General features: G+C 36.7%; 2 protein-coding genes and 2 long non-coding RNA genes across 6 annotated transcripts; 1 reads left to right on the top strand and 3 right to left on the bottom strand.

Annotated features, from left to right (window-relative positions):
• The first annotated feature begins 183 nt into the window (after positions 1-183).
• On the top strand, positions 184-7536 carry LOC110372291 (chromatin-remodeling complex ATPase chain Iswi). Of its 2 annotated transcripts, none has more exons than XM_021328902.3 (17): positions 184-409; positions 489-718; positions 911-1168; positions 1276-1399; positions 1861-2148; positions 2229-2442; positions 2514-2785; positions 2916-3143; positions 3276-3521; positions 3600-3705; positions 3803-3942; positions 4296-4402; positions 4784-4917; positions 5015-5130; positions 5204-5424; positions 7001-7141; positions 7231-7536. In XM_021328902.3, exons 1-17 carry the CDS (start codon positions 356-358, stop codon positions 7430-7432), a joined length of 3081 nt encoding a protein of 1026 aa, XP_021184577.1. In that variant the 5' UTR covers positions 184-355; the 3' UTR covers positions 7433-7536. The 2 variants fall into 2 exon arrangements, with proteins under 2 accessions (XP_021184577.1, XP_021184575.1); XM_021328900.3 differs by having other exon boundaries at positions 185-409; positions 3803-3948.
• On the bottom strand, positions 5955-6828 carry LOC135117412 (uncharacterized). Its single transcript, XR_010276882.1, has 2 exons — positions 6401-6828; positions 5955-6091 (listed from the first exon to the last, which is right to left on the bottom strand). It is a non-coding gene; the product is annotated as an uncharacterized LOC135117412 (long non-coding RNA).
• Positions 7537-11558: 4022 nt separating the features above from the next.
• LOC110372370 (uncharacterized) lies at positions 11559-13255 on the bottom strand. Its single transcript, XR_010276881.1, has 2 exons — positions 12641-13255; positions 11559-12245 (listed from the first exon to the last, which is right to left on the bottom strand). It is a non-coding gene; the product is annotated as an uncharacterized LOC110372370 (long non-coding RNA).
• A 6097-nt stretch (positions 13256-19352) lies between these two features.
• Positions 19353-22819, bottom strand: LOC110372364 (CCR4-NOT transcription complex subunit 7). 2 transcript variants are annotated; one of them, XM_021328998.3, is made up of 7 exons: positions 22572-22819; positions 22306-22415; positions 22082-22195; positions 21571-21689; positions 21318-21475; positions 21098-21226; positions 19353-21010 (listed from the first exon to the last, which is right to left on the bottom strand). In XM_021328998.3, exons 1-7 carry the CDS (start codon positions 22680-22682, stop codon positions 20894-20896), a joined length of 858 nt encoding a protein of 285 aa, XP_021184673.2. In that variant the 5' UTR covers positions 22683-22819; the 3' UTR covers positions 19353-20893. The 2 variants fall into 2 exon arrangements, with proteins under 2 accessions (XP_021184673.2, XP_021184672.2); XM_021328997.3 differs by having other exon boundaries at positions 20083-21010; positions 21098-21238; positions 22572-22816.
• Between the last annotated feature and the right edge of the window lie 2639 nt (positions 22820-25458).

The following is a 25458-nucleotide window of genomic DNA, read 5'->3' as shown; positions in this document are numbered from 1 at the left end:
ACATTTATTCAATCACGATCGCTAGAAATCATTGCACAATCCTTAAAATTAACCAGTCAATTAATTAGAATTCGCCTTTTAGGGAAAACCCAGAGACTTTACACTTACAGACACAGTGCAGCAGCTGTGTTTTACAGTTTTTACACTATGGCAACATTGCTTCTGTGTCCGCCCGATGATTTCCAAAGCAATTAATTTTACTCTATGGTAACGCATCAGCAGCTTGCAGACATAATAACGGATTGGGATATTTTCGCGCCCGGTTCTCGTGCGAAGGAAAACATCTCTACGTTATGTATTATTCTTCAAACTGCTAATATAAATTATTTATAAGTAATATTTATTCTGTGTCATCATGTCTCAAACAGAGGAACCTATGGACGTTGCTGCAGATGTTGGGGAAAATTCAGTATGTAGTGATTCCTTTTTTATGCTGTATAAGTTCTGAGGATAATTCTTTATCGATTAATCGATTTTTTTCGTCATAGAATGGATCATCAAGCGACACTACTTCCTCGAGAGGCAAAGAAGGGGATTTCGAAAGTAAAATTGAAACTGATCGTTCAAAAAGATTTGAGTTTCTGTTGAAACAAACTGAGATTTTCTCTCATTTCATGACAAATACTCCCAAATCTGGCAGCAGTCCACCAAAACCAAAAGCCGGCAGACCTAAGAAGATCAAACAAGACGTGGAGCCGGGCGGAGGGTCAGCGGGAGAGTAAGTAACAATGAAACTAACCTTTACCTTGGCTGCAACAAACAATAAACATGTGTTTCGATACAATTGTTTATTGTACTCGGTTTTAGATTTGAGACACGGAGTCACACACACGAATGGCAGTGTTACACTAAAAGAATAGTGTTAATTATTTTATAAAAATAAATAAATTATTTCTTTAAATGTCTCTAGCCACCGCCACCGAAAGACTGAACAGGAAGAAGATGAAGAGCTACTTGCAGAAACAAACACTAAAGTAAAATCAATATTCCGTTTTGAAGCTTCCCCGCATTATATTAAAAATGGAGAAATGCGTGATTATCAAGTAAGAGGTCTTAACTGGATGATCTCCCTGTATGAAAATGGCATCAATGGTATCTTGGCAGATGAGATGGGTCTTGGTAAAACATTACAGACTATTTCTTTGCTTGGATACATGAAGCATTTCAAGTAAGTTCATTACAGCTAAAAATCTTAAATCAATTAAATTGAGTTAATTTATAAAAACTCATTTTGTTTAAGTTATGAATTTATATATTTTTTTCATTTCTTATCAGAAATGTCCCAGGACCGCACATTGTTATTGTTCCAAAATCAACATTAACAAATTGGATGAATGAATTTAAGAAATGGTGTCCATCCCTGAGAGCTGTATGCCTAATTGGTGACCAAGAAACTAGGGTATGTTTCACAGTTTTTTCTTATCATTTAGAATTTATTGTTTCATCAAATTACATTTTAAATTTCCCAAAGTCTGCAGAGGCAGATCTGGCATAGTGAGCACTGTGGGCATGCTGTATCCATCAACCCTAATTTATTAATGACATCACATATCTTCCTTTTATGTACTCTCTTTTGTCCCTTATTTGTAACTGCCCTTATGTATGTAGTTCCTTATATATTTTCCCTCTTTAATCCCTTATGTAGGGGACCACCCTATATATTCTTTCCTCTCGTAACACTCTCTCTTATGTAATCCCTTATTTTTACACCTAATTTTTGAATTTATGTGTATTTCCAACCATATTGGATATTTATGATGCATATGTTAACCTTTTCACTCATAAATACAAGAAATATATAGGTATGTTTTTGTAATGTAAAATGTTGCACAAATTATTGAACACATTTATTTTTATCAGAGCACATTCATTCGAGAAGTCCTGATGCCTGGTAACTGGGATGTTTGTATTACATCTTACGAGATGATCATTCGGGAGAGATCAGTGTTCAAGAAATTTAACTGGAGATACATGGTGATTGACGAAGCTCATCGAATCAAGAATGAAAAGTCAAAACTTTCAGAACTACTTAGAGAGTTCAAGAGTATGAATCGGCTGCTGCTCACTGGCACCCCACTGCAAAACAATCTCCATGAGCTGTGGGCCCTGCTCAACTTCCTATTGCCTGATGTATTTAACAGTTCTGATGTAAGTGGCATTACTTATTTTAGCTTGTACAATTATAGCTACGTTGGTGAGCTCTTTTGGTAAAATTATTTAAATTGCAGGATTTTGATTCTTGGTTCAACACTAATGCAGCTCTCGGTGACAATCAACTAGTGTCTCGGTTGCATGCAGTGTTAAGACCATTCTTACTTCGTCGCCTGAAGTCTGAGGTGGAAAGGAAACTTAAACCGAAAAAGGAGGTGAAAGTGTATGTAGGTTTGAGCAAAATGCAAAGAGAATGGTATACTAAGGTCCTGATGAAAGACATTGATGTTGGTAAGTACAACATAATTTTTTCTAATGAGTTGATAAATCCTATGATAAATCAAACATGATATTCTTTTTAGTAAATGGTGCTGGCAAGGTTGAAAAGATGCGACTGCAGAACATTCTTATGCAACTGCGAAAATGCTGCAACCATCCTTACCTGTTTGATGGTGCAGAGCCTGGCCCACCCTACACAACTGACTTGCACCTTGTGTACAACTGTGGAAAACTTGCCATCCTTGACAAATTGTTGCCAAAACTCCAAGAGCAGGATTCTAGAGTACTGATATTTTCCCAAATGACCAGGATGTTGGACATTCTAGAAGATTATTGTCTTTGGCGGCAGTATAAGGTAACTATTCTTGAACAAGTATAATGATTGCAGGAATATTAACTTAATAATTTTATAAGCCTGAAGCATTTGATTTGTGTATCTAGCATGGAGACTAAACAGAAACGGTAAGCATGTGTAAATTTTTCAGTACTGCCGTTTAGATGGCCAAACACCACATGAAGATAGAAATAGGCAAATCGAAGAGTATAATGCAGAAGGAAGTGAGAAATTTGTCTTCATGCTGTCGACGCGCGCTGGAGGTTTGGGTATTAACTTGACGTCGGCCGATGTCGTCATAATTTACGATTCCGATTGGAATCCGCAAATGGATTTGCAGGCTATGGACAGAGCACATCGTATTGGGCAGAAAAAACAAGTTAGTAGATAACCTAATAAATATATAAATATAAAAATAGGCTTAACAATCACCTAAGAGAATAAAATGCTCTCGTAATCCTTAATAACACATATAAATATACCTATCTAACTGTACATACTTCTTAAACAGGTAAGAGTATTCAGACTCATTACGGAAAATACGGTGGAAGAGAAGATTGTAGAACGAGCTGAAGTGAAGCTCAGGTTAGACAAACTCGTGATACAATCTGGTCGCTTAGTTGATCAGAAGAGTCAGCTCAATAAGGACGAAATGCTCAACATGATCAGACACGGTGCCAACCACGTGTTCTCGTCTAAAGATTCTGAAATCACTGAAGAAGATATTGACGTCATTTTAGCTAAAGGAGAGCACAAGGTAATGTTTTTTACTATTCTTTGTTTCTTTGAAATATTAAATATCGAGATTATTATTTGCTTTTAATGTATTTTATAGACTGAAGAGTTGAAGCAAAAACTGGAGAGTCTAGGAGAATCTTCACTACGAGCCTTTTCCATGGACACACCTGGCGCCACAACAGATTCGGTCTACCAGTTTGAAGGTTTATTCTAATTAATAGCAATATAATTTCAAAATGAGAGATAGAGGGTATAATATCAATCATGCAAAACACTACTAATCGCGAATATTCTATTTAGGGGAGGATTACAGAGAGAAGCAGAAAGTGTTACCCATTGGTAATTGGATAGAACCGCCTAAACGCGAGCGTAAAGCTAACTATGCAGTGGACGCGTACTTCCGAGAGGCACTGCGCGTGTCCGAACCGAAGGCGCCTAAGGTACAGGTAAATAAGTGTAAAGAGCTAAATGCGGAGGTCAGCGCAGCACTCTACTTACTTGGTGGTGGTTCTATGGCAATACAATTATCAACTAATTCATGTACTCGTATTATGTAAATTGATTAGCTCTTTATACTGGCATTATGTAGTTCATACTGTTTCTGCTGTTTAATATTTATTTATTGTGCCTTATTACTTATTTAGAACTAGAATATCACTATCAATTCACATACATTATTGTTATGTACTATTCATATCACTTTCCTACAATATATCTATTGCTTTATGTCGTAGTTAGTTTTCTATAAATGGCATTTGATTGTATGGATAATGTATACTTTTCTGATGTGTAGGCACCTCGTCCTCCAAAGCAACCGATTGTGCAAGATTTCCAGTTCTTCCCGCCACGACTTTTCGAACTTCTGGATCAAGAAATATATCACTACCGCAAAACACTGGGGTAAGGTGTTACTTCAAGAGAATATTACTTAAAGTTTGTGAAGGTACTGCCTCTTAGGGTCCGTTCAGGTAGACCGGTTCGGAGAGCATCGGCGCGCATTTTTCTTTTCACACAGACCGGAGCCGATCGGCTGCGCGAGCGTTAAAGAGCATGCAAACGGAGCCAAACGTCAAGAAAAAATACACGATCGGAGCCGGTCGGCTCCTCTTATTATTTCACACCGACCGAGCGCATTCGTGCATTCTCAATGACAAAAGCAGTGCGCATGCAAAAATAAACCTTACTTCAAATACTAAGTACTCAATTTTCAACGTTTTAAGAGTTTGCTCTGCTCTCCGAGCCGATCTGTCTGAACGGAACCTTATACAATATTTTTAATAGGTACAAAGTTCCTCGGAATCCCGAGTTGGGTCCCGATGCTGCCAAGATTCAAAGAGAAGAACAACGGAAGATAGATGACGCTGAAGCTCTTACTGAAGAAGAAATACAGGAGAAAGAACAGTTGTTAACTCAAGGTAAAGTGTCATTGTTTTAATGTTTAATAACTGATTGTTGTCCAGTTATGGTCATCATAATTATCAGTTCATTCAATAAAACACTCCAATTTTACAGGGTTTACCAACTGGACGAAGCGAGACTTCAACCAATTCATTAAAGCAAATGAAAAATATGGTCGAGATGACATTGAAAACATTGCCAAAGATGTTGAAGGCAAAACTCCTGAAGAAGTTCGTAAAATATATTGGTTTAAAAATTAGGACTCAAGTTATGACTTTAATACTCAATTAAAATTTCTCACAGGTTATGGAATATTCTGCAGTTTTTTGGGAGAGGTGTCACGAACTTCAAGATATAGACAGAATAATGGGACAAATTGAAAGAGGAGAGGCCAAAATACAAAGAAGAGCGTCTATCAAAAAAGCGCTGGATGCTAAGATGGCGCGGTATCGAGCTCCATTCCATCAATTAAGAATCTCGTATGGAACGAATAAAGGAAAAAATTACGTTGAGGAAGAGGACAGGTAATGTGCTCATGTGGTAAATCAGCCTTAAGTGATCTTTGTGTCAAACTCTTGTGATTTCCTGTGTAACCAACCGCACATAGCTTGGTACTACACTACTGTAGAGGAACATTGCCGCATTTAATGCCATTGGCATATGAGTCGACTAGTTTCAAAGTCGGCAATCTGACTTTTAGTAATTTTTTGGTTATGTCAAAAAAACGCCTTACTTGGTGTTAGTTGTCTTTAGGATTCCAAAACTACTTTTGAAATTTTCTTTAATATTCAACAGAACTAATTAGTCATGGTTTTTATATTTCTTTACTAAGAATAAGTCATAAATTAAATATTAATTTTGCAGATTGCCGGATATGAAATTAAGTTATTAAGATAGCCGGGTTTGAAACTGACACATGTGCAGATTGCCATTTTTGATACCAAGTAGGTACCTGCTTATAAAATCAGGGTTGTCACAATAGCATAAAAATTATGCTGTCTGACTGAAAGTATGGGGGTATATTTAAGGGGACTTATAAATAAAAAATGGGCTCATAAAATCAAACTTTTAATTGCACTTACTTCTTACACAAATTTTAAAAGAATATTATTATATACGGAGATCTGGAACCTCTTCTAACGCCTCTTGGCAATAATCAGAAGGTGGTATAGTCGATGCATCAAGCGACTCCTGCTCATCAAAAATATTACAATAATATGACAAAGTTGGAATTTCTTTCCACTCAGCACCAAAATGTTTGCACAACAGCTTCTTCACATCTGATAATTTATCTTTATTACTATTTTTTTCATTTGCGACATTGTTAGTGTATCACACTTAAGCGCCTTAGAGTTATGGTTACAAACTTTTTCTGGCATTGATATTGGGGAATATCAATAGAAAATACGTAAGCAGGTAAGTTAGCAGTAAGCACTTCAATAAAACCAAAGTTAACCCAAACAGCATGCCAGCTCGTGACAGCCCTAACTTCAAACTAACCTCAATATCTTAGCTTGGTTTCTTGACCAATTTTCGGGATCTCGTTTGCGTTTTCTTGCAAATTTATTAGTAACAAGGCTGGGGCTTGACTCCATTATAACTTTACACCTTCAATCACTTAATTGTAATTAAAATAACTATAAAAACGTATTAAAATCTCCGTACAATAATGTGCGAGCGGCCATTACCAACGCTCGCTTCTGATTGGTCGATGACGTAAGATTGCCGTTTTTGAATAAAAACGTATTAAAGAATGCCACATATGATCCTAAGCCAGGATTTTGATTAGATTTTTATATAGCAGATTACCGCTTTTGTTAGGTAGCTTCTAATTCAAGCGCTTTTATTCAAATTTATCTGTGTTACCACATTAATAACTCAATTTTTGAAAAATGCACAGATTGCCGTCTTTGAAACTAGTCGACTCATATATAAGCAGAAAATGTATACCCGTCGGCTTGTGGGCGTTATCACCCTCCCACCAGCTGACTCACATACAGTACACTCACCATGTGTAAATATGTTCCAAATTATATATTTTTTGTTACTGCTGGAATCAAGAATATAGCAAAGTATGTACTAACTTGTAAACTTTTATAGGTTCCTCGTGTGCATGTTGCATAAATTAGGCTTCGATAAAGAAAACGTGTATGAAGAACTTCGAGCATCAGTACATGCTGCACCACAATTCAGATTTGATTGGTTCCTCAAATCCAGAACAGCCGTAGAATTGCAACGCAGGTCGGCATTAAATTAGATTTTATTTTGATTGAGTTGTACTAATATTTACAAAGTATTTACTAAATTGGAATTTGATATTTGTTTTGCAGATGTAATACTCTTATAACTTTGATCGAAAGAGAAAATCAAGAACTTGAGGAAAAAGAAAGAGCTGAAAAGAAGAAAAAGAGTGGTGCCGCCAATCAAAATACACCTGGCGGAAATGCGACTGGCAAAGGCGCTAATACAAGTAAACGCAAAGCCGACAACACACCTGATACCGCCCAAAAGCACAAAAAGAAGAAAAAGTGAACCTAATGTGGTTCAACACGCAATTGAATGATTATAATTTCTTAAGTAATGATTAAGATGATTAACATTGCAATGGTAAATAAACCTATTGTCATGAATGTCTACCACATTTGTTTTAATGGATATTTCTAATATAAAAACCTTTAAATGAAATAGACTAGCTGTTTCACCCGCGTTGTCCTGGGGAACCACTTTCCCATACCTTTAAATCCAGGGGAATGAATAATGGCTAGTAATATATATAATTTTTAAATTAAAATACAATGGAATGGATAAAATAATTTAGTGTGCGTTCGCGCAGCGCGGAATGTTGAATTTAAAGATTTTAATTATGCAGATAATTAGTGTAAGACGTTCTATAATTGTATGGTAAATAAAAATTTGTGTATGCAGCCATTGTGGAGAAATTCACCAAAAACTGATTCCGCTGGGCGAACGTTGTCCTGGCGGAACTTTTTTTAATCCAGACTTTAGAAAAAAAGAGATGTGTCCAAAAATGAGTGTGTATAATTATTTATGTATGAAATGAAATCAGTGCATGCATAAACTTCGGAGAAATTCAAGTTTCCGCTACCTTGTAAGTGTCTGCAACATGTTGCCAAGTATCAATGAAGTTATAGGATAATTTGCCATGAATAGATCACTGTTTACAAAGCAATATCACTACGTTCTAAAGGAATTGCATGGTAAAATGTATGCCAATAATTTGTTTAATCATTCAACTATTCACTTGCAAAATTTCATGTCATTAAATTCATTAATTAAAGGATGAGGTATAATATCTTACGTTTGATGAAGAAACTGGCTGTTAGCAGGCCCGCCGTAAGCGGGCGTGCAGCGCGTGCACAGCACGCGGGCGGCACGTCCTAGGGGGCGGCAAATCTAGCGAGTTATCACGTAATATTAAAAAAATACATTTTTTTTTAAATAATGATTTGATTTCAATATTTCCGAACACAGCAATAGCGCTAAGAATATTACTTACACTGCCGGTTTCAGTTAGGTACCTACATCTGTTGAAAGGACATTTTCAAAATTAAAGATTCTTAAAAACGATTTAAGATCAACCAGTGGCGTAGCGTGGGGCAAATGCTATTTAGGGGGCGGCAAAATTAAACCAATAAAATTTCGGAAAAAGCCGCCCTCGCTTTGGTCGTCTCCTATTTTTGACTGTTTCACCCTTTGCTTCCCCAAAAAAATTCGCGCTCGCTGCACTCGCGGCTCCATGTCAGATATCGCATTTTATCTTTGTTTAATTGTTGAGGCATTCAATTCCGAAAAACCATTTTTCGTGCACGTCCGTTATGGCTTTTTATGATATGTTTACTTCATGAAACCTCTAAGGAAAAAACAGTGGTTTTTATTTGTTTTGTGTCCTTAGACTAAAAAATTTTCGCGTTCGCTCCGCTCGCGCTTTCTTAAATTTGAAATGTGTCTTATAAGATGACTTTTCAACGGGAAACCCACCAAATAACATATTTTACTGACTTTAAACATTGTTATAGATATTTGAGTGCGTTAAGTAGTTTAACTTAATCACAATCTTTCAATACATACTTGGGTAATGATTGCACAGCATTGATGACCTAAGCAACTGCTTAGCTTGCTTATGGGCTAACCCAGGACTGCTTAGGTTACTCTGAACATTTCAAGTTAATAGAAAGTTATGTGTATGTTATGTATTGCAATAGTTATTTATTCAAAAGTAGGTGGGTTTTCTGCAATCAGAGCGGTGCATGTACATATTTTTTCCCGTTGGACAAGTAAGATGGATATGAATTTCCGGACCCCCTGGATCCGCCCTCCTTATATATTTTTTGACAAAACGTATGTAGTCGTAGGGCGGCATAATATGTTTTGCACGCGGGCGAACAAACAGCTAGCGGCGGGCCTGGCTGTTAGTAATTGCACAAAACTACAATCATAACAACTGTACATCTCTTATAAGAACTCGGCCAAGCACAAGATCGTACGTATCCCTCCTCTGCCCCTGCCACCCGCTGATACCAATAATTCCATTTGAGTAGGCGCTAAACAATCTCGATCATCCTCCGAGCCTTTTTCCCAACTATGTTGGGGTAGGCTTCCCGTCTAACCGGATGTAGCCGAGTACCAGTACTTTACAAGGAGCGACTGCCCTATCTGACCACCTCAACCCAGTTAGTTACCCGGGCAATGCAATACCCCTTGGTTAGATTGGTGACGGACTTAGAGGGGGCCGATTCTCCTAATTTTACTTACAACGTGGAACAATTTGCGCCACCGAGACGGGTTCGTGTCGTGTCTCCTAGGAGACGGAAGGACGATGAGCCACCCGAACTCACCACACAGACACACGCCTACGGTGGCCGGGAGTCGTCACTCGACACCCGGCGCCAGTGGTGTCTTCCACGTCCACGGCAGCAGCTGGGATGAGAGATCTGGGGCCCGATTCTCCTAAGTTAAGAATGTCAAAATCGAATCGCAATATGATCGCAATAGTAGTTTTAACCGTAACGGACATTCTGCTACTAATAAAAGACCAATCGTATTCGATTGATATTTGATTGACGTGCGATTGGTCTGCTATTTTGGTGATTTTGGTCTATACGGTAGTTTGCTGTACAATCATTTTGCAAACGTAAATCATTTGCAGACAAAATGATTCATTATTGAATGACAAAAAGGATAAAAACGTTTATTTCAAAGAAAAAATAGCGAAATGCCACATACGCCTCAATCGTAATGAGGACTACCGTTTTTTGTTTCACCAGATGGCGCAACTGTAGCGTGAGGTCTAAAACTATGGCAATCAAAGTTCGTATTATGAGCGCTAAAACTTATATCTACATTAGATGATTATATTATATCATATGTAATACAATAGAACTATAGTGTGAACGTATTGGCGATGCCACAGTATTGCGCAGTGCCGTTTTGCTCGAAAAACAAATGCGGACAAAAGTTTCCGCAAGATTAAAGAGTGTCAAAGCAGTGACATATATAGGACCCTGATCTGTATTTGCCATAATTAATCTAAAGTAGGTATTGTTAAATATAAACCCTCGCGCGTAAACGAACAGAAGCATTTGACGTTTCGAAGACCTTACGCTACACAAGCGCCCCTAGCGGCGATCTCATACGCGGTGGCCCTCATTGAGTCGGGATTGGATCTCAGTCGAATGTGAATCGTATGTCGCTCAAGTAAAATTAAGAGAATCGGGCCCTGAACCTTTCTTGTATTTCTGCTTTGTAGAAGGAGACGATGACATCCCATTACCTCTCACCCCGGACCATGGCTTGAACCAGGGCCGAGCAGGAGGTCGCTGCTGCCAATTGCCTCGACGAAGACACGACAGTGCCCTTTCCATTAAAACTGAGTTTTATTAATTTAAAAAGTCATCAATATAGTTTATTTTTAGCAAGTGCCTACTAAAAATTGAGTATGCATATCAGATAGTATACAAGTTTTCATACTACTTTAATTAATTATTCCGTGTTATATTCAAAGTAGGTACATGCTAATAGATCTAATTACAAAACTAACAAAAATATTTCCTAACAGCACCTATTGATATAAATGCTTTCAGTATCAGTGGGTAAGTATGTACTAGTTTTAAATGCAAGCTAAGTTATTATATTAATGAAATAATGTCAAAATTACAGATTATTTAGGTATATTAAAATGTTTAATTGGAGGTTTTACAAATCTGATACTAGTATTTTTTTACTAAAACAATTTAAAATATATTATTAATCAATTAAAAATAATGATTAGATAGATAGCTTTGGTACCTGAATTAAATTAGTCACAGAGAAGGATGTGAAGCAATGGAAAACAGAAAAAAATATAAAAGCCTATCACAAAAAATTTTACAACGTTTTATGAAAGAACTGATAAAAACTATTTCATTTTTCCTAAGTTGCAAATTAAGAAACAAATATACCTAATTGATCAAGATCGACAGATACCTATTACCTAATTTTTCACGAAATTTTGGATGTTGACTGTTTTATAAATTAGTAAAGTGCTGTTGCAAATTAAGAACTAATGGATACAAGTTACAATTACAAATCTTACTGTTTATTGTGAATTTTAATCTTCATTAGTGAGAAAATCATCACAAAAAGTGAAACGCATCAGCTGCAACTTCCGATAATTATTTAAAAAAAAATACATTAAAGTTATTAATTTTGGTTTAAATTGTTGTATCAAGTTTGGTTTAAACAACAAGTTTTGGAGATAACGCACAGTCTTGAGGTGACTTGATTGAAATGTGGCGTAATTCAGCATTACCAACTAACGATCCTATTTGTAATCTTAATTGAACTTGTTCGTAAGGTGGCAGCCTCTTAACTATTTTTGCCATTGAACCAAAAAACAGATCGTTTTCATCTAATCCACTTTGAGTATAATTCCGATCAACAATTTTCTTAAGTAGGTTTAGACGTTCTTGACTGTGTGTATGTATATGTTTCCGTTTCTTATCGCTGCTTTTAGCTTTATTTTCTTTGTGAATATCTTCTTTTACCCGAGTGTTTGATAGTGTTTCTTCGCTGTTGTGAGTATTTTCCATTATGTTAGTTCCGTCTTCTGGGGTTTGTATTTCTTCTCTGATATCATCAGTGTTTTCCATTTTCACACTATTATCTCCTATGTTTTCATCTACAACATAAATAATACTGCCTCTTTGGGATGAAGGAAGGCTGTCCAAGAATGACAGGAGATCAGATCTTTTCTTTGCTGCCTCTCCGCTTGAACCAGTGCCTGGTTTTCCTCTACGTCGAATATAATAGTCTCGTATGTAACACCATCTCTTGGAGCAATCAAAAGCTGTAAAAAGTTTATGTAAATTGTAACTATTGCAAAACAATTATAGAGTCAAAACAAATAATCTTTTAGTAATGTAAAAGGTAACTATAGTAGTAACAAACCCAAACTAAGACTAATTACATTCATTATTTATTTCAGGCACTTGGCCACAGGAGAGTCTTATCGCTCGCTTGCCTTTCAATATCGAGTAAGCCATAGCTGGATAAGCGCTATAGCAAAAGAAGTTAGTACTGCCATTGTCAAAACAAAACAAAAGATATTGAGTGGAAACATAATTATTATTGCGACACAACATTAGGCTGTTCTTAAATAAGATAAATGTAGTTAATTAAGTACCTATATATATGAAAATTAGATTACCATAAACTTTTTGTTAGTTGTATATACTTACTAACCTGTTTTATTTAATATTTCTCCAATTTCACGCCACCAATTCTGTTTTAATTCACTTTTTCTATAGTCTTTACTTTTTATATTATATATTGCTTCGTGGTTTCGAACGAAATCTATTAAAATTTCGTCGTCACTGCTGCTCCAAGAGTTGGAACTCATTTTTTTCGTTATCACGAAAAAAAAACACAAATTCTTATTAAAATAGCTTCACCACTTTCAATAAAACGTTCACCAAACCATCTGTCGACTGTCTGACACCGACAAGGCGGCCGTCATGCAAATGGCGGCACCGCTTTTTGAAGTTACGGTGACATTACCGCTCTCTAGGAAACCGCCCCATTTAGTTTACATAGACAACGTTCTAGTGACGTCATTCACCGCTGTATTACGGCCGCTATGTGACGGCACCGCTTTCCTAGGAAACCAAAGCTTTACGGTGGCAGTTACCGCTCTCTAGGAAACCGCCCCATTTTGTTTACATAGACAACGTTCTGGTAACGTCATTCACCGCTGTATTACGGCCGCTATATGACGGCACCGCTTTCCTAGGAAACCAAAGCTTTACGGCCGCTATGAGACGGCACCGCTTTTCTAGGAAACTCAAGCTTAAAGGCGCGGCTCCACCGCAGTGCACGCTGTGCACGGACACGCACCGCATTTTAGCTGCGTGTATTCATTTGTTTGACAACGTGGGTCCACGTTTCCACTGAAGTACACAAACATGACCCACGACTATGTATAGCGTGAGACGGCGCACGGGTAGACCCACGCTGACAGCGTTGAGCTACATAACCGCTTACAACAACTGCTCTGCGATAACCGAGCTGTACACAGTCGTGGGTCCCATTCGTGCAGTGGAAACGCAGACCCACGTTGACAGCGTTGAGCCACAAAATACATAGGTACAGAAGTCAATCTACATACAAAGCGCGTTCGAGTCACGCAGACATAGGTGTCTATGTGTGTGTGTTCACAGACGCGCTGTCTCAAAACAACTCAAAACAGTGCGAGCGCGGCTGCCGTTTTCTTGAGATACGCGCGTCACTCACAAGGTAGATAAATGTGCACGCGTCTGTAATTTGACTGTAATATTTTTAATTTTAATAACAAAAGAAAAAGTAATAATGGAGCAACAAAAAGTCGTATTATAATTGTTCAGTGGACGGTTGTTTTTATACAAAAATAAACAGTGAATTGTCGTTTTTTTTAGCCTGCCGTATTACCTTTAGTACCTATGTACCTACTTATTTTCTCATATTTCGATGGTTCGATTAATAAACGCAGTAGGTAGGTACAGTTAGGTGGGTAGGTAAGCGCCCCGGGTAGGCCTCTGGCCCAATGCCGTAATAAGTTTTGCTAGTGTTGACCCAGGCAAACCTGCCTACCTACCCTCAAAGATTATTACTAGTAGGAGTTGATAATTTTTGTGATCATGGCGAGAGTATGTTGTAAGGTAGACGAAATAAAACTCGCACATCAAGGTTTCTGTAGGTAGAAGCAAGCTTAGATCGGGGACTGTACCAGCCCATTACATACAAAAATATTTTTTTCACAAGTAAAGGGTAGGGTAAGTATATATGTATGAATAACAAAATTATAAATTGCGGTTTCTGAAAAAGTTCGGTATCTCGTTCAAACGAATTTCCGTTGAAAGTGTTTATTAACCTCTTGTATGCCACATTAATTTTTTGATTATTATTGGTTTATATTTCATTTTTCCTGTTTTATTCTCAACAATACATCAAATAATTAGATACGAGTACCACTACCACGTTAGTTTTATGCGCATAAAAAAGTTGACAACCCTAGCGCGACCGCCGAGTTTAGGCATGAAAAGTGAAGTACATACATGAGATTGACTTCTGTACCTATGTATTTTGTGGTTGAGCTATGTAACCGCCTATTCGAGCAAGCCACGCGTGTATCAATGACGTCAATTCATGCGTAGCCTCTCCGTGGGTTGCAGTGGACATGTTATGGACCAAGTGATAAATTGGGCAGTATACATAATGCCCGGTCATTATGATAATGCCCAATATGAGAGTGCAATTTGATAATAATTATTCAAATAATCAAATTGACCGGGCACTATTCATATTGCCCGTGACGTTTTGGGCAAAGTAATACAAACCTATTTAATTTCATTTTTTTATTGTTTTGCCATTTAACTTAAAATAAACTAAATATTAAACCCCTTTAATAATAAGCCTCATGATTTGGATTAATTATAATTACTTCTGCCTTAAAAATCCACTAGTTTTTGCATTTAAAAGTTAACATAAAAATAATTTAATTCAAAACAAAAAAATTACAACATAACTTGTTTTATAGAAATGCACTGGTAGTTCATTTATTTATTTGTCCACATATCATTTACATTTTTAAATATAAAATTATAAAAAATAAAAAACATTTAAAAATATAAAAAATAGATCGCCACCGATATCGGGCACAGGGTCCAAAGTACGGTGGTTAGGGTCCCAGAAACAGAAACAATCGGCACAATAACAGCCGTGTCGACATTCCACATGGCGACAACCGCGTGCGCTAAGTCGAGATACTTTATTTGTGAATTTGTGAAATGACTTATTATTATTATAACACAAAATAAACTAAAAGTTTAAGCAATCAGACTCAATATTTGGCAAATTAACATCTTTTTTAAATAAAAGTCAAATGAAAATATAGGTAATTAAAATAGAACATAAAATTTAATACTATAATCATAAAATGTGTAGCAAGTCTATCAGGATTTATTTATTAGAACAACTGCCACTGTGATGGTATTTTGAGGAACACAATTTAAAATATAGCTTTATTATCAAATGGTCCATAACAGATGTTATGGACCATGTGATTAATTCGGGCATTATTTATAGTGCCCGAGCATTATGAATAATGTCTAGCTTTATCGGGCCAAGTGATTAATAACTATCTTAACTTAATTATTTATCACATTGTACGGGCATTATTATACTGCTACATGATAGTTGGGCAATTTGATAATAAAGCTATATTTTATGCGGGGCGAGGGTGGCAGTTGTTCTAGGTAATAAATAAATCCTGTACCTTGCTACATATTTTATGATTATTATTTTAAATTACATGTTCTATTTTAATGGGAAATTATAAGTCTAGCCACAAAATTGGACAATTGTCAACTAATTTACTAACTCCGCCTCGTTTTTCTTGATCTCATTTTTCTTGGCTCGTTTTTTTTAATGGTAGAATTTAATTTGGATTCAAAACATTGTATCTTAGTGACGAAAACGAATCGCTGCAAAACCGACTCCACGTAGTCTTGTCCGCCCTACCCCTAGAGTGCAATTCAAAACCGCGTAGGCACGGAGGGGCGAGGCGGCCTGCGAGCTGAGGCGCAGGTAGTTTCAGCGCTCGCCGCCGCGGCTGAGGCTGGCCGGCGGAGCCGGCCAGCAAGCCGAAGCTGCGGTGGTGAGCGTGAAAACCATCTGCGACGTTAAGCTCGCATGGGACCGCCGGAGCCGTGACAGAAGCCATGCTTGCTGGGTTTGTTCCCACTAGTTCTACTGCTTAGTTCTACCGTAGAACTAATGGGAACTTTTTTTCCCACTAGTTCTACTATTTTGTTACACCTCAAATAGTAGAACTAGTGGGAATTATGGTTTTTATTGGTATTCCCACTAGTTCCACTGAACATTGACAGTAGAACTAATGGGACATTTTGTTCTACTGGACAAAAGAAGTACAGTCGACGACCTGGGTGGGTTATCTGTAGTTGTGATTTTTTTCAGAGCTCAAAATCGGTAGCAGTCAGAATAACTTAGATTTTTGTCATGAATTTGAACAAAAATTAAATGTTTTTCTTTATAAAAGTACTAGGACAGCAGAAATGAAGAGGAGCTAGGTGGTGTTTAAAATCAGACATTGATATTCATCTACAACACTACTAATTAAAAAACATTGTTTATAATAATACACATTGAATAGGAATGTAAGTATACAATAACGCAAAAAGTACTTTGAAGAGACTGACTATTCGAACTGCAGCCCTATGATTTAGGCAAAAAATATCAAATAAAAACAATCGTTTAAAAAAACAAAATAATTCGGACATTTACCGTCGTACCACAAAAACTTTTAAACTTCTGTTGAACACTTGTCTAAAAAATGTCAAACGACGTTGAACTAAGGTCCCTTTTGTAGCCACACTTTTTTTAGACAAGTGTTCAACAGATGTTTAACCTTTTTGTATTAAGACTGTTAGTTTCAAACACATTCCTCACATCAAACTAACAAAATCAAAAAATCATTTATTCAAACTTGGCTGCAAGACAGCACTTTTTGAACGTAAGGAATTTACCTACAATTAGACAGCCCCCAAAACGCCCACCACTTCCTATGTGTTTTTGCTGGGAAGAAGAAGTGGCGCAACAAACTCCCCAGCAACACGTCTGTCTATTATAGGGTCGAAGAACCTTTTAACTAAACTAACTTTAGTGTGTTTTTTTTATCAATAGGTATGTCAAATACCACCATAAATAAAAAAAAAAAAAAAAAAAAATGAAAAAAATCTAAGTTATTTTGACTGCTATCGATTTTGAGCTCTAAAAAAAATTACAACTATCGGCTATCGACTGTACTTCTTTTGTCTAGTAGAACAAAATTATGTCCCATTAGTTCTACTGCGAATGTTCAGTGGAACTAGTGGGAATACCGATAAAAACCATAATTCCCACTAGTTCTACTATTTTGTTACACCTCAAATAGTAGAACTAGTGGGAAAAAAAGTTCCCATTAGTTCTACGGTAGAACTAAGCAGTAGAACTAGTGGGAACAAACCGCTTGCTGCATGTTGCATGCTTACTTCCATGCATAAATATATTTTATGATGTCATTTAAGGCAGAAGTCCTTCATAATTAATCCAAATCATGAGGCTGATTAACAATAACAATAAAAAAAATAAAAAAAAATATGTTTGTATTACTTTGCCCAAAAGGTCACAGGCAATATGTATAGTGCCCGGTCAATTTGATTATTTGAATAATTATTATCAAATTGCACTCTCATATTGGGCATTTTTCATAATGACCGGGCATTATGTATACTGCCCAATTTATCACTTGGTCCATTACATATATGTTATGGACCATGTGATTAATTCGGGCATTATTTATAATGCCCGAGCATTATGAATAATGTCTAGCTTTATCGGGCCAAGTGATTAATAACTATCTTAACTTCATTATTTATCACATTGCACGGGCATTATTATATTGCTACATGATAGTTGGGCAATTTGATAATAAAGCTATATTTTATGCGATGCGAGGGTGGCAGTTGTTCTAATAAATAAATCCTGTTACTTGCTACATATTTTATGATTATTGTTTTAAATTATATGTTCTATTTTAATGGGAAATTATAAGTCTAGCCACAAAATTATTAATTGGACAATTGTCATCTAATTTACTAATTTGGCCTCGTTTTTCTTGATCTCATTTTTCTTGGCTCGTTTTTTTTTTATGCTAGAATTTAATTTGGATTCAAAAAATTGTATTAAAAACTGGACTTAGTGACGAAAACGAATCGCTGCAAAACCGACTCCACGTAGTCTTGTCTGCCCTACCCCTAGAGTGCAATTCAAAACCGCGTAGGCACGGAGGGGCGAGGCGGCCTGCGAGCTGAGGCGCAGGTAGTTGAAGCGCTCGCCGCCGCGGCTGAGGCTGGCCGGCTCTGCCGGACAGCAAGCCGAAGCTGCGGTGGTGAGCGTGAAAACCATCTGCGACGATAAGCTCGCATGGGACCGCCGGAGCCCCGCAGCGCCGGAGCCGTGACAGAAGCCATGCTTGCTGCATGTTGCATGCTTACTTCTATGCTCTGTCAATTGATATGGGATGTGTTATATTTAGTTTATTTTAAGTTAAATGTCAATAACAATAAAAAAAATGAAATTAAATATGTTTGTATTACTTTGCCCAAAAGGTCACGAGCAATATGTATAGTGCCCGGTCAATTTGATTGTTTGAATAATTATTATCAAATTGCACCCTCATATTGGGCATTATTCATAATGACCGGGCATTATGTATACTGCCCAATTTATCACTTGGTCCATAACATATAGATTGAAATTAACGAAAATTAAGTTAGAACGCCAAAAATATAGCTAGAATAAAAAATATCCGAATACATAATGGAAAAAGCTATGTGATCACTTCCAAAATGTGACTCTATTGAGTATGATTTTAACAAAAAACTACACAAAATATTATTAATATTTTTACTACTAATTAAAGAAAACAATCTTGTCAAAAGAAAAAAAACACAAAACACGACAATTCTTTGAACGTTTTATAACAAAAATCAAACTTAAATTTCAGTTATGGGACTTTTGATGCACATCGTATATCAATTTTTAAAATATTAAGCTATAATAAAAATATATTTCTGCAGTGATCCCTAGTTATGAATCAAAATTAAATTCCTGTCCATCGAGCGAAAACAGAACAAAACAGTATTTTATAAAGAATTTTAAATATTTTTTTGTTTAAAATAGAAAACAGGGACAGTCACACCACTGAACGCCTGTAAAAGGATAAAGCTTCATCTACATGGACGCTATTATTATAATTATGTTATATTCCAGATCAACATTTAATAATAATCAAGAAATACTATATAATACTGTCTTTTCAATAATGGAACAAATAATAACAAAAAAATATTGTACCTCGTTTACATAAAGATTGTAAACATGAATAAAATAAAATTGATCCCCACAGAAAACTATTATTCTGAATTTCTGAAACAACATCACTGTTTCATGTAAACTTAACTTTATAGGATCAGTCATGTTGTGACTTTGAGCTCAGCCAATATGTGACCATAGATTTGGTCACAAAACGGAAGTCACATTTTCATACATGCCGATTAAAAAAATATATAAATAATTATTTGTGGTTCTTTTCCATTTGATGTCATTTTAAAAAGTAACTTAAAGAAATGGCGGTTTCTAGAAATAAACAGCAATCCTAATATTTGGTTACGCTGTAGTAAAATTCAAACACATATCTGAACATAAATTCCATTCTTGGTACGGAGCCAGCAACAAAACGTCTACGTTCCTCAAAGTCCTTTTGACTTTAATAGTAGAGTAAAACGCAGTAGTATGTTTAAGTAGTGCCTGTTTCAAAGTATTAGGACAGGGTGGATCAAAATTTCATCATCGTAATTTTATACGTTTTTATGTAAATAAGCCAGAATATTACAAATGAATTGATGAATATTAACAAATGATGACATTTAGAAACTAAACCCCTTAAAAAAAGTATATCATCCGTAGAAAAATCGCTAAATATTCTTGATCCAATCATAGAAATTCAGCTAGGGACAAGCAAAAAAAGCCTACTCCTGTTTATTTAAATGCTGTTAAAACAAAATAATGGATAATTAAAACCAATATAATTAAATTAAAATTAAATGTATTTTCTTTGGTCCACTATCTTTAAAAACTCAAATAGTTAATGGGTTTATGAATAAAATTAGGTCAAATCCTAGGGACAAGCAAAAAACGGACTTTACACAAATAAAAAAAAAAGCTCAGTCGTAAATGTTCTATAGGAAAATCGTACTTATTGAGTTAAGGTGCATGACAGTGACCACTGATGTGCAGTCTACCGTACCTATAGAATTCTTAGTTCAACATAAGTTTATAGCGTACGGCATACCTACCTGCACTTTTGAACATCGTTAAAAGCCGACGTTGTTTAGCTCAGTACGAGGCGTTAGGCGTCCCCGGCTAAGCACGTCCTGACGGGCTGTGGATTTGCCTTCCGAGGTTGCTCGCTCAGTTACCATGCGGTTACTAGACCATGCGTGTTATATTATTAGGTTCACCAATAAGGTCTTGTTTTAAAACCAGAAAGACTAAATTGTTACTGTAATTAAGAATTTGGATTAGATTTTCTCTGTAGATTGTAAAATCTTTCTTTATCACTTATAAGTAACTTTTCAGTCATGAAAATGCAATCAAATATACTATTTTATTATTTGAAAAAATGTGGCAGCCAAACCAATTTCAAAATATTGACAAAAATTGCATGCCCTAATAAGCCTTAACAGTGTAGTTCATGCTACAGACAAACATCACAGGCTTTGCTCAATAATTTCTTTTGCACATTATCAGGTACAAACATATAACACTTTGTTTGAATATCTTCATAATACGAGACAGAAAAATAGCTGTGTGTGGTTCACAACACAGAGCTTTTTCTCATCAAGGTGAATTGCCGTTCTCCATATTATCTTGGAAATTGTTCACATTACTGGCAAATGGTGCCCCCAAGCCATACAAATGACCACTAGTACTTTCAATATTGCCATCAAAGAATATCTGTAAGAATATAATAACACATAATAAGTACAATAATTCAAACATATGGGGTTTCATAACACATTAACCAAATAAGTAGAAACATACTTCCTTGATTTTGAAGAAGGCCATTCCTGTGAGATGTGAATCAGATCCAGCTTGGTGCTGTGGTCCCACTCGGCGCAATTCCAACTGATCTGCTACTTCTTGTAGACCACCTTTTAGGTTCTTACACAACTTCATCAAGTACTGTTGATAAGCATCAAAACTTTTAATGAAATAAAGAATGGGTCAAGATAATCTAAAACAGATTATAAGTGACACTTACTTTTACATCATAAACAGTAGGAAAATACAATCTCAGACTTTCAAAGAAGTCATTTTCTTCTTGTGGCAAATTCTGATCAGTGAGGATTTTTAGTAAATATCCAAAATCATAACCAGAATGAAAACTCAACCAATTGATATTGTCCATCAGCACTATCCCTAAAAGAAAAGAATATGGATTTAATAAATAAGAAGATTATTTACTTGTATTTTACAGGATATAGTCTTACATCTCAAAAAATTATTTGTATTACCGGAAGACATCAGGAGTTCTGCAAATTCTAATGGTTCAATCCCATGTTCTTCATGTTCTCTAAATTGGAGTCCAGAATTTTGAAGCAAATCAATTGAGTCTTGGGCATACATGTCTTCCCTGTGCCAAAGATAAAAATAATTTCAATTTTTTGCTTGATGTTATGCCTGCAGCTTACCCCAGCCTTGGAAGAACTACTTCCCACACATGAATAAACAGTAGCATAAGTGTTGATTATATAACCTAACTGGTGGGTATGGCTGTTCAAATAACTGGTTTGTTCAGATAATTAGATGAACGAAAATAAGATTTGTCCAATACCTCAGATTTTTTATTATTGACAGAGGTAAACACATGCAGGCAAGGAGTCAAGTGTTCAGTAAGTTAGTCTAATTTATTAGCTACATTACTATCATGAACAATACATACATATACTCTTAAGAACTTTGGCTTTAAATTTTGTTAATAATGTAAGTTAAGTAGATTATGTGATATGTATTTTGCACACTTACTGTAAGTTGAACTTAAAATTAAATTGCCAAGTAGTGCAGCCCGGTGGAGTTTTACCATTTTCATCCATAAATGTGAGACCAAGCTGAATAATTCTTAAAAGATCCACATTACACCTGTAAGTATTATAAATAAATATGTAATATGCATCTTATTAGCAGTCAAACAAATGAGCAAATAAATGTAAGAAGCATCAAGTTATGAACTCGTAAAATAGGCAGGTTACCTCAATAGCTGATACTGGTAGTCAGCAGTAGATCTGAATTCTCCGATTGGTCTTGCTACAACCCCAGGAAATTCAGTATCCATGGCCACCCAGTGAAACTTCTGTACGATCTAACATCGTGAAAAAAGACGATTCATTTTCATTTTAGAAACAAAAACTTATGTGAAAGATGTAGCTATGAAACAGTAATTTCGGTTAATATTACTGTAACATTAAATTATCGTGTAAATATATTTTTTCAATTATAAATAACGAAGTATACTAACCTGTCTAATAACATGAAACTCTTCATGTAGATTGTGATTCCAAACATTTTTTATGGAACAATCTTCTTTGATGGTACTCGCTAAAATGGATCCAAAACTAGCTGCCGGCATTTGGATATTGTGAATTTATTGAATCCTAGAAAAGAAAATTATCTGCTTTTGTTTATAATTTTAATTCGGCAGTTGACTAACAACCGTATAAATTATATCAATGACAGCAGACAGCTCTCAATTTTTTTTTATGACGTTACGGTTTGTATCATAGAGTGCTGCCAATATCATTTTCTTAGTTTCCCGCACCCATTTTTGTTTATTGAAAGATTTAACAAACAAATATATCGAGAATTCAAATGAAAATTAAGACTAGCAATTGAACACATTTATTTTTTGGATTTGAGCTTGGTTCTCTTCAATTCTTTTATTGGCCATTTGTCGGCGACGACCGCGAGCATCCAAAAAGAGGGTACCTCAGACGAGGGGGTCCCGAGTAGTGACTAACGCGGCCACTGGCGGTGAGGCGCGCGCCCAGTTTTATTGCGTAGAAACGACAAGTTGAATTAATGAGGGTCTTCTCAATTTTTTCTGCCACAGGGTGGCGCCACGTATGCGTCTGGTCCAAACAGCTGTCAAATCCGAAGTCAGTCCGAACTTATTGTTTATTGAAATTCTGTTATATTGGAAGTGTTATTGATTTTATTATGGACTACGGTCAGAATAAGGTTTCCGAACTAAAAATTGAGCTAAGAGAGAGGGTGCAAAAGTCACTGGTACTAAGGAAAAGCTTGTTGAAAAATTTGTTAACACAATATGATTTAGTTTTTTTTATTTACTCAACCGCAATAGTAAAACAATAATGCAGTGCTTTAATTATAAAATAAAAAAAAAAAACACTAAAATCGTTCACTATTCATAGTAAAGATAAGCACTTTGACAGTTACCTGGACCTGACGACTCGGTGCTGCCACCTCGTGGACGCCATTTTAGAAAACCCTCATTGTGATATTGTTTACCTTACTTTATTGAGTGTTTAACGGCTCTTTCACACGGCAGTCCAGTTTTGCGGGACCGGCATTTTACCGTATCCTGCAAAACTGAACTACGTGTGAACACAGCGCCCGTTTTTGCAGGATTCCTGCTTTTTACTGGACGAACGATCCAGTTTCAAGTAACAAAACCGAATCGCACAAATCGACGGTAACAGCATTTTGCAGGATCCTGCATGCGGTTTGCTCGTGTGAACACTAGCATATAATATCTTTTGCGATCAAACGGGATCCTGCAAAAAACGGTATCCTGCAAAAAACTGGACTGCCGTGTGAAAGGGCCGTAAGATGGTTTAGAATAGATAACGTCGCATTGTGAAATAAGTATAACGTTGTAAATAAAGAAATAATTACGGGGTTGGTTTTATTTTAGTCTGCATAGGATACCTAGGGCTAAGTCACCTGCAGTATGCTATGGATGGGCCTAGCCCTGCTACTGCCAAGGTGGCTTAGTCACAGGAATCTGGTCATCACCATGAGACGTGATGAGTAGGGTTAGGAGATCCAGGCAGTGCCACCACCCTATGGTAAAACGCCGAGGTGTGTCAGCGCGAGAGCGCCAGGGCACAACCTCGTGACCATGAATAGTTCAAAGGGTGGTTGGTACATACGGATCACAGCCGTGTGCTGAGCCTGCAAGTGTGAAGGTTAGGATCACCATTTAACATTCCTAAATAAGGTTTGACCTACAAAATGGTGATTCGACTAAAAGGCTCAGTATAAACACTAGATAGATTCTTATGGGGAAAGTAAGTGTACCAATCTAATTAGAACTTGATAAGAATGAATATAATAAGAACGTTATTAGATTATTAAGTTAGTAAATAAGAATTATCTAGGACTAAAATAAATAAAACCACCCATGCAAACCAGGAGCCCGTGTACCTACTTTTCGAGCGAGACCCGCGACTTGCCAATAAAAGTCAAAGCAATAAAAATAAAAGGCGACGCAGTCACTTCGCATCGAGTCTCCGCCGAAACGACATGTCGCGTCCGGGCTGTGGAAAGAATCAACCACAAGCAAGTCTGTTTTATTGATCCTGTTCCCGAAAATACCGCAAGAGGTGAAACCGGCTGTCGTCTACTGTTTCTTCAAGCGCGCCGGCGAACAACATCTCAATACGTCGCACCACCCAGAGAGACTGTCCCTGCCGCCGATCAACATCTACGGGAGGCCCAAACACCATTCATAACACACTCCGACAAATTCCAGAATTATTGCCTTTTTCTCCCTCTCAGCTCTAATTCCCAATTTCTCTAGAATCTGGATTTGCCACAACTGGCGGCACTAACAACATCAGGAATGTCTATGATGCTTCACATTACATGCGCTGCGGTTTTATCAAATACTAGCATCCGCTCGCGGTTTCACCCGCATCCTGAGATAACTGCTTCCCGTACCCGAATGATGACAAAAACTATGTCCTTCTCCTGGCTCTAAACTACCTCCCTACCAATTTTCAGCTAAATCGGTTCAGCCGTGTTTTTTGATGTTTTTTTTTCTATGTATGTACATCGATTACTCCGAGGTTTATAGACCGATTTACGTGATTCTTTTTTTGTTCGACGCGGAATAGCTGCCAGTTGGTCCCATAGTCATCAGGTCAGGATCTGATGACGGAAACCCTGAGAAATTGAGGGCAACCTTCGAAAGTTGTAGGCATACATAGGCTAAAAACTTGACACTCAGGTGTATGCCTGAAAGCACTATTCAACAGTGAAGGTTTGGAGATGACCTGATGATGGAGACCAGAGAGGGTCGAGGGAACTCAACAACTGAATATGTAAACTACCTCGTGTTTGGGCTTAGCTATACTATTTGTATTGACGAGACCTTTGCAACA

The sequence above is a fragment of the Helicoverpa armigera genome, chromosome 10 (assembly GCF_030705265.1).
Source record: "Helicoverpa armigera isolate CAAS_96S chromosome 10, ASM3070526v1, whole genome shotgun sequence".
NCBI classification, from domain to species: Eukaryota; Metazoa; Arthropoda; class Insecta; order Lepidoptera; family Noctuidae; genus Helicoverpa; species Helicoverpa armigera.
The sequence above is the reverse complement of the archived record's forward strand: the minus strand, read 5'-3'. Positions and strand labels throughout refer to the sequence as shown.

Coding starts and splice junctions, on each gene's coding strand:
- LOC110372364 (XM_021328997.3), bottom strand. CDS start 22,682: ATGCCGGCAGCTAGTTTTGGATCCATTTTAGCGAGTACCATCAAAGAA. Junction 22,196..22,305: donor TACCAGTATCAGCTATTGAG/GTAACCTGCCTA, acceptor TAATACTTACAG/GTGTAATGTGGATCTTTTAA. Junction 21,239..21,317: donor CTACTGTTTATGATGTAAAA/GTAAGTGTCACT, acceptor GCTTATCAACAG/TACTTGATGAAGTTGTGTAA.
- LOC110372291 (XM_021328900.3), top strand. CDS start 356: ATGTCTCAAACAGAGGAACCTATGGACGTTGCTGCAGATGTTGGGGAA. Junction 2,443..2,513: donor GATGAAAGACATTGATGTTG/GTAAGTACAACA, acceptor TATTCTTTTTAG/TAAATGGTGCTGGCAAGGTT. Junction 5,131..5,203: donor AAGGCAAAACTCCTGAAGAA/GTTCGTAAAATA, acceptor AATTTCTCACAG/GTTATGGAATATTCTGCAGT.